Below are 9901 nucleotides of genomic sequence, written 5' to 3'. Positions count from 1 at the left end.
TCTCTACCCCAATATGATAAGAGTCCCGTTATTTAAGAAACCATAGGATGTAAAAGAAATAAGGACGAAAATTGAGGTGTACAATTTGCCTACTGTCACCTTAGCCTCAGATTGTACAATTAACACAAGCTTGGGACACGGAACCCGCCCTTCGATGTTAAACGTTATAAAAGTAATGTTACGCTCTAAGCTCAACAAACATATTCATAGCTATGTATAAGCACACGAGTAAAGAATGAAACAAAAAATAAGCATATGAGTAAGAGATAGGGTCCAATATGTAAGCCATATATTTGAACTTTTCTGAGTGGATACATCGAAGGGAGGGGCTTGTGTTCCAATTTTGTGTAAATGGCAACATGATTGGATCAGTAAACATGGACTTGGAGTAGAATTGTTCGTCTGCTTTTTCTGAACTTCATCGTAAGATTGTGTAATTATTTAAAGTAAAATGCTTCGAAAAGGGTTATTATCGAGGATAACACGAAACAAAAACAATTTTCTTGGACTAGAGGTAAGGTTATTGACTACGTACACAGAGACGTTAGAACTTTTGTTGACTTTGCTAAATTTTTGGAATTTGCACTCAACTGTTGATAGCGTGTAATTTGTTACTTTACGTTAGTTGTCTGTATATTTTTTTATTAAATGTTGTCAATCGGCCGAACACCTCTAACTCGTTAATTTCGTCATTTCTTATATTCGTACTTACCTATTATGCATTCCACAACATTCTTTAAGGTGCAATTTCGCTTCTTTCACGAAAATAGCTTCAATTTTCCACATATCGAGTAACTTGTGTTACACGCAATATGGCGGGCAAATCTTGACTATTAACGTTGTCTATTATCTGTGGGTATGCAGTGTTTCAACCGAAAAATTCCTACTTTCGTGTTGCAGATTTTTTTCTGGGTACCAAAACCCCACAAACCACGCATGGATAGCCCCACGAACCATGCACGGATAGCCCCACAAACCATTCATAAATAGCCCCACGAACCATTCACGCAAGGTTAGGTTAGGTTCTGTTAGGTTAAGCAAACATAGTTAAAATTGTCATGTTCTGGGAAAACAATGGCGTCGTTGGAAACACTGACCGGGGTTACATCATCGAACGCACGGAACATTTGGTTCACATAGTCGAAGTTAATGGAAGCAAGAGCTTTTGAGCATCAGAGAGACATTAATATCGAAAAATACATGATTTACCGGCCGAATAAATTGAACAAAGGGAGAAAACACTTCCACGACCTTTCAAAAGTCTACAGAAACTCAGTTACTCCTGTAAAATTGAAAAAATCTGTTATTCCGATTGACAACTTTTACCATTTTTTTTAATTAATTAGGACTACGAGGAAGAATGATTATATTAAAGTGATGAAGGATCACTCACAAAGCAACACCTTTTCTCAAGCCAGGACCTTCGATGGGGGAATCACTCGGCCACATAGGAGACTAGTCCAAGAGGTGTTGACTGATTGTTTTATTTTACACCACTTCTCCGACACTTTTGGCTAATCGCGAAGATGAGTGTGAAAGTTGGTAAGATGAAATTGGTGAAAGGACAATCAGAAACACACATGGACAGCAGTAACAAAGCATGGACTGACAAAGGAGGCAAGCGATTGTATATATATATATCAAATTTTGCCCCCCCCCCCAATTCATATTGAGTGGGAGCTTCTGACACAGTTAAAATCTCTATCCAAGAAAAACACGCGGATGGACGATGTACTCGTCACAACAAATTCCAAACTCCTGTCGGTGTCGCACAGAGCCTCCATGAGATAATTGTTGAAAGTCAGGTAAATTGGGTGTTGGTCGCATCGCTTCCACGATTTTCATTTATTCATTTTTCTCCCTCGAACTAAACGAAGCAGATATAAATTGCTAAATAATGCATTGACCTGTTTGGGTTCCCCGATGGCGTAGCGGTAATGTCGCCTTGTAGCCAAGGGGTCCCGGGTTCAGTACCAAGTTGAGGCACATTCAACAGTAGTTCAGATCCCACATTAAACTGTAGGCCCAGTCCTGATTAACCTAGGCTGTGCAAAAACTGAACTTAATAACCCAACTCATTACCTATTCCATCTCCGCAAAACACTTCTCACTCGTTTATTTCGTCATTTTCAACATTTCTACTTACCTATTCTGCATTGCAAAACATTGTTTAAGGTGCCAGTTTGTTTTTCTCACGAAAATAATTTAAAATTACAGTAATTATCGTTCTTCCTTTTTTTGCTTGCATAACACACAATATGGCGGGCGCAACTTGACTAGCGTCGTGGATCATCAGTGGGTATGCAGTGTTTCCAAGCTTCTTAACCAAAAATGTCCCACACACAATTCATGGATAGCCCCAAAAACCATTCACGCATAGCCCCACAAACCATTCATGGTAAGGTTAGGTTAGGCAAACATAGTTAAAATTATGCCCCACTAACCATTCACGCTTAGCCCCAAAAACCATTCACACATAGCCTCACAAACCATTGACGGTGAGGTTAGGTTAGGCAAATATAGTTAAAATTTGGGATCGTAGTAACTATCACGAATGTATATTTCGTTATTTCATTTTCTTGAAAAACAACGGTGTGGTTGGAAACACTGACAGGGGGTTACATCATCTAACGTACGCAACATCCGGTTCACGTAGAGGAAGCAAATGCAAGCAATGGCAATTGTGCGTCGGAGATATATTTATTTTCAAAAATACATGAATTCCCGGTCAAATAGATTCAACGATGAAAGAAAATACCTTCACTAATTTTGAAAATGCCATAGAAACTCATTTCCGTAAGTACTGTCTTCTGTAAAATTCAAGAAATACGTTCTGCGGAGATGGAACAGTTACCCCCAACTCAAACAAACAGTATAGCACCCGCACTTTGCCGTATCAACGGCTCCCAAATTCATGTTCATTTCAATTCATTCAGAACACAAACACCAGCAACAAACACTCACTTCTTCACAAATTCTTTCCCCAACTACAAAGAATCCAAACAAGATCACTTTGAAGCTCTGAAACAACAGAAAGTGATTCCAACCTATTTCCTTAATTTTATCACTTGCAGGAGAGAAGATATATTAGTTTGGAGATAGAAATTATGCTGTGGAATCAGAATCATTACAACAGAAAGAGTATGTATACAATATTTATGTAATAAAGTGCCATAATAATACAGAATGTTTCTTTGTTCTTAATGTGTACGATGTACACGATTTAGATTGTGATGTTTCTCATAGAACTGTCACTCAATATTATCACAATACACATGACACAATCTACAAATCTTGTTTTAAGTGCTTGGCTCACAATCCTGTCATTCATATCTCAGGATTTGGGTCCTGGTGTGTACATTGTTTTCTGTGTGTCCCTTTGTTATTTTTGTCAAATTTTCATCCTGATCAGCCAAAAGTAGCATAAAAGTGAAGTAAAACTATAAAAGTACGCAATACAAATCTAGCTTTGTCTCAAAACCCTGCACAATATCAAGTGGAGTTCCACAAGGTTCTATTATTGGACCATAACTCTTAATATATATTAATGATTTGCCAATAAATTTAAATTCAGCAAAAATGACTCTCTATGCAGATGATACAAGTGTAGCCATCACCGGTGGTAAGGAACAAACCCTTAACTCGAATATCAAACATGTAATAATCAAACTCAGCGAATGGTTTTCTGACAATAATTTAGTATGAAACAGCAGCAAAACTGTTGCTGTCAATTTCCATCACACAAGGAATAAAATGATAAATGAACCAAATGTTACATTAGGTAATATGACAGTAAATCACGTTAAAACAGTCAAATTCCTGGGAGTATGGATTCACGAAAGCTTAAAATGGGACCCACACATAGATCACCTTTCCGAAAAACTAGGCAAAATTATATTTGCCATTAATACACTGAAATCAATATCAAACTTAGAAACATTGAAAATACTATATTACACCATGTTTCAATCTTTATTAACATACGGTATAATCTTCTGGGGAAATTCCACTAATAGTAATAAAATGTTTGTGCTGCAAAAGAAAATTGTCAGAATAATAGCAGGAGCTAAGAGAAATGCACCCTGCATATTACGTAGGCATATTACCCTCACCATGCTTGTATATACTTCATCTGCTGATGTATGTAAAAACTGACTTAGATGATTCCTTCAAATGTAACAACTCCTCACATAAATATTATACAAGGAATGGCAAGAACCTCACAATACCATCACACAACACAACATTATTTGAGAAAGGATAGAAATACATGGCTGTTCACTGTTTCAATAACCTTCCAAGTTACATAAAAATAATACAATCAGCTACCTCATATAAAAAGCATGTAAAAAATACCTAATAGATCATTGTTTTTTTTTCTGTTAAATGGTACCTGACAATAAATTGCAAATTCTCACATCCTAAATGAACTCCTAGGACACGTATATGTATGTATTGATTTTATCTATTATATGTATGTAAATTAATGTAAACCTTGCAACTAACATTAGCAAGAACAAGGATAATCAATTAAATGTAATCAATGTTTCTTAAATGTTATGTATAGGGAGCGGAAGTTGATGAAATGTCATCTTTTTTCTGATATCTCGGACACGATGCCCATTAGATACACACAATATTATACTTCATCTAGAACCCAAAAAAGGTAATTCTAAAGTGCATTTTTTTTTGCTTTTTTGCCAATTTTCAGGTTTTAGGTCATTTTCCCCAATTTTCGGCATTTTTCAGTCATTTTTCGCAATATTCGGTGTATTGTTTCGGCATATTTTGTCACTTCTTTCATTTTGGTAATATTCTTGATTCAGTGTAGCCTATACGAGTTTTTCATTAAATTGTTTTAAAATTATCCGGTTGTTTCCATTGGTAATCCAACTAACTAACTAACTAACTAACTCTCTAGCCTTCTTAAACCTGAAGGTTCATGGCTGCAGCAACACAGGCCTTCCATCTTTCCCTATCTTGAGCAAGTTCTATATACTCTTTTCCATCCCTACCGATTTCCCTTAGGTCCATCTCAACGTTGTCCCTCCATCTTCGTCTTGGCCTTCCTACAGGTCTCTTACCATCAGGTTTCCCAACAAGAATCCTGTAAACTCCTCTTTCCTCTCCCATTCGTGCCACATGGCCTGCCCACCTAAGTCTTCTTGATTTAATCATTCTAACAATATCTGGACATGAATACAAATTATGTAGTTCTAAATTATGTAACCTTCTCCACTCACCTGTCTCCTCATCCCTTTTAGGTCCAAATATTTTCCTAAGGATCTTATTTTCAAATACTCTCAATTTGTGTTTCTCTTTCAATGTAAGGGATCAAGTTTCACACCCTTATGATACTACAGGCAAAATTACTGTTTTGTATATTTTAACTTTTAGTTTCTTAGATATTAAACGAGAAGACAAAAGTTTATGAAGAGAGAAGTAACATGCATTTCCTGAATTAAGCCTACTTTTTATTTCCTCTTTAATATAATTTTCATTTGTTAATATTACTCCTAAGTATTTGAATTTGGAAACTGGTTCAAACGAGTTGTTATCAATAATTAGATTTTCATTATTACCTAACACTTGGTTTCGGCCTGTAAGCATATATTTAGTTTTCTCTTTGTTAACTTCCAAACCTATCTCTTTAGCAGTTTTGAAAAATATTTTAGCATTATTCTTAATTGTATTCACATCATCCCCCAGTAAGTCTACATCATCTGCATATGCTAACAACTGAGTCACACCATTTAATTTTAGTCCTTCTTTAGATATTTTTACCTTCCTAACAGCATATTCTAAGGCAAAATTAAAAGAGCAATGGAGATAATGCATCTCCTTGTTTTAATCCATCATGAATTGTAAATTTGTCAGACATATTAATACCCACATGAATTTTACTTTCTGTTTCACTGGTGCATATTTTTATCATACTAACAAGCTTCTTAGGTATTCCAAACTCTATACTGGTAATCCTTGTTGCATATCTTAATTGAATGTGCATGTGGTATCATTTGGTGCCTTTCTTTTTAATGCAAGATTGCATTTTTTTTAATTTCCTTCTCATTTCGATTTTTGACCTGAAACTCACAAATTTAATGGTCATTTTTTTTGCATTTTTTACGTCATTTTTCCCATTTTTAGGACATTCTATAGGTCATATACCTATATTTTTTAGATCATCAACTTCCGCTCCCTAGTTATGTATAATATCTTCATACTTGAAAGTAATTATTAACTGTAATGTACTGACATGTCCCATACCATGTGTGGAAAACGACCACTCTACAATGGTCAAAGGAATGAAATAAATCATATCATATCATATCATGCATTCATACCAAAGCTGTCCTGTTTTCAGAAAAGAAAGCATCTTACACCACACTTTCATAGCTGCTTGGAGTGGTGATGGCATGTTTACTTGGTTGCTACTTGCACACAACTGAACAAAATTATTTGTGTATTGGAGTTAAGTCCGATACACTTTACTGTGCCAATATGACATGTTGCTATAACAGTCAGTTTATTTTTAAGGCCTAATTAATAATTAATTTTGGCATAGCACACATAGCATTATGCAGTGACAGGCCCAAAACACAGCTGCCCCCTCTTCAAACATTTTCATAATTTTTTTCATGAAGAGATGTAATGTTTTAAAAGTGATAGGAGACAAAATTAATTATGTAAGAAGTTTTGATTTTTAGAACCTCGTGAGGAAGCATTCATACCAAAGTCACATTGTCATTCTTGTCTGAATATTTCACCAAACTAATGGAAAAGAATGCAGTAATTGATGATCCCATCAAGGAGAAAATTCCAGTTAATGTTGCAGTATGCCAAATTCCATGGAACATCCAGCTGTGTTTGCAAACTAAAGGTTAAAAGATTAAAAATCAGTAACTTACGTCTGTGAGCATGAGATTTATCAAACTACGTTTCGAAGGTTATACTACCTCCTTCTTCAGGTTGAAACGATGTTTTCAGACACCTGACATGGTGCCTCGTCGAGAAAGTGATGGTTGAGGATTTAGCACATGGTATAGGAAAGACACTTTCTAAAAAAGAATGTGAAGTACACATACTAAAACCGCGCAATACTCTATAAAAGAAAAAAACACGTATTTTGTCGGGATTCCATATTTTAAGGGTGTTTCCGAGAAAATTGAAAAATCCGTAAGGGGATATGGGATAAAATGTGGGGTGAGAGCACCTCGGAGCATTGAAAAACACTTCACGTCTTATAAGAAAGGGAGGGGAGATAGGCGCGATAACCCTGAAGAGCAAAAGGGAGTGTACAGGATAGTGTGTGAATGCGGAAAGGAATACGTGGGACAGACCGGGAGGAGTATGCAAATTAGGTGGGGCGAGCACGATAAAGATGTAAAGGAGGGTATACCCAAGACAGGATTATCTGAACACGTATTAGTTAACCGGCATAAGATCGCCAAAAGAGAAGTCATTAGGAAGATTAACAATAAATTGGACAGGATTGTGCATGAGGCAGCCTATATATGCGCGGATAATAGGAATAAACTCAATAGGGATGATGGAAATTTGGAAGACGGCTGGATAAACTTTTTAAAAAAATGGGATAAAGCCGCCGGGAGTAGAAACGAGATGGGCTTCCATGTTACCCCTGAGGTTAGGAAAGCCGCCGAGGTGGAAGTTGAATTCACCTTGGATTGGTGACTCACGAGCCCCAGTTGAGGAAAGACTGGCGGGGGGGGGGGGGAGTTTTCCTTCTCCAGATATGAGCTGACACCGTGCATTCGCCTACCCCGAGCACCGATCGCCAGTTTGCCGTTATCAGCTTGTTTTTATAGAGTATTGCGCGGTTTTAGTATGTGTATTTTTACATTCTTTTTTAGAAAGTGTCTTTCCTATACCAATTTAACCTAAATCCTCAACCATCATTTCTCGACGAGGCACCATGTCAAGTGTCTGAAAACATCGTTTCAACCTGAAGAAGGAGGTAGTATAATCTTCGAAACGTAGTTTGATAAAACTCGTGCTCACACACGTAAGTTACTGATTTTTAATCTTTTAACCTTTAGTTTGTATTTAATTGTGAGCAATCAGCACATTACCACTATGACAGCTGTGTTTGCTAGGGATGAATGTTGACATGGTGCCACAAAGGATGAATGAACAGGAGAAAGAAGAAAGTCCAAGCTGTAGGAGCCATCATAGAAACACATGTGAACATGACACATTAACAAACAAAAATAAAATCATATATGTCTACTTCCCTTCTAATTTCCCCTCCATTCCTTTGTCACCTATGCATGAAAGAGCAACCACCCAGAGTACCAAACACTGAATAGTACAAAGAACTATCACTCATGAGAGAGTTACCACGGAAATCCAGTGAATAGTGGTCAAGCCTTGCCAATTCTTCGGTAAGTAAATTTTAAAGTTCTCTGCTTCTTTGCAAAGAAGTGGAAAGGGGAAGAAGAACCACACATTTCTCAGATCAGTTTGACGTTTGTGCGGTGAGCAGACGACAGAATTCCGCTCCTCCAGCGGTGGAAGGGAAGTCCATCTGTACATACTACTGTTGCCAACTTAGTTCTTTGGAGCAAGGTTTGTCCAAATCACCAAGGCTTATCTTTTCGTCTATTATGTAAACTGTCTCGTTGTAGTTAAATTCAGCCTTGACTTTGCAATCTAGCTCTAGTTGCTTCAGAGAAATAGTATCCCCGTTTTAGGCAGGATTTAGATCTTTTCTGCCAATCCAATGTGACAACACTGGCCTGTGTCCAGCAGGCCTGACCGGTAACTGGGCCGTAAACAGGCATATGGGTAATGCCATAGCACACTTACCCCAAAGTCTTTCCCTGCTCTTCCCTTGCATTGGCACTCTCTCTTGTTACCTCTTGAGGGTAGCGGAACAGCCTCCCTCTTCGTTTCTGTCGGCTGCAGAAGAAAATGTTCTCTGCAATATCTACTCGACGGTTACGCTGTCGGTTAATGTATTTAACAATGTTGTTATTTTATTGAAACAACTTTTTAATTCTTTTACATTTTGCTGTTACCTGCGGTAACACCAGTTACATGCACTCTGATAGTACCAAAGATTACAAGAAGGGAAGGGAGTCTTGTTTCTTCTATCATGACTGGCATGGATGTGACAAAGTACGTGCAAAAATCAGATGAGCTATTACCCCATATGAAAGAAACGTGTATACTATTTTGAAAGGCCAAACTCTCCTCTTGCTTGCACTTTTGAAAGGCCTCTTTCTTTTATGCCTGACTAGTGTGATTGTAGGGTGTTGCTGCTTATGCTGTATTTGAAATGCCTTCAGAGTGTGCTGTGGTGACATCTAAAACTAATGAGAGAAACAGCAAGAATATTATTTTTCACAAGTTCCAAAAAGATTCTGTTGTTTGTGCCTTTCACAGTGTAAACGAAAGAGACCCATTTAAAACTGAAAACAGTAGATATGTTCAGAACATTTTCATGAACAAGATTATGAAAGAGACTTGCAACATGAACTGCTAGGATTTCCAAGTAGAAAAAGACTTTGAATTGGTATCTTAACCTTCATGTTAGCTCTCCAAGGAATTCTTCCTGGCATGACTGACAGGAAGCAAGAGAATGAAGGAAATGTGTGAAGGACTTGGTGAACGATTTGCATTTTTGGAATAAGCACAGAATAGACAAGTTCTGTTGCAATGAAGTTCCAACAATTTTGTACAGGAGAAAGAAGGCATAATTATGAGCACAAGTACAACACTTGGAGGAGAAGTGAAAAGAAGACTTAGACATGTAACACTTACAGCTCAACTTACAATTTTGCAGAAAATGCTAGCCGACCTCTGTACCAGAGTGGTTTGCACAGTGTGCTATGATGCCAGGGGTCCTGGATTCGAATCCTCGGCTAGGCATGGTGTTCTT

General features: G+C 37.3%; 1 protein-coding gene across 1 annotated transcript in view; it reads left to right on the top strand.

Annotated features, from left to right (window-relative positions):
• Nucleotides 1-346: 346 nt before the first annotated feature.
• The window catches only part of Las (lipoyl synthase, mitochondrial), a 30206-nt gene continuing 20651 nt past the window's right edge, over nucleotides 347-9901 (top strand). The window contains exon 1 of the mRNA XM_083126127.1: nucleotides 347-514. Within this exon, the coding sequence (XP_082982253.1) occupies nucleotides 452-514 (63 nt within the window). The 5' untranslated portion in view covers nucleotides 347-451. The remainder of the gene's footprint in view (nucleotides 515-9901) is intronic.

This window comes from Lepisma saccharinum, chromosome 1 (assembly GCF_977018435.1).
Source record: "Lepisma saccharinum chromosome 1, izLepSacc3.1, whole genome shotgun sequence".
NCBI classification, from domain to species: Eukaryota; Metazoa; Arthropoda; class Insecta; order Zygentoma; family Lepismatidae; genus Lepisma; species Lepisma saccharinum.
Note: the sequence above shows the minus strand (reverse complement) of the source record. Positions and strands in the feature narration are given on the sequence as shown.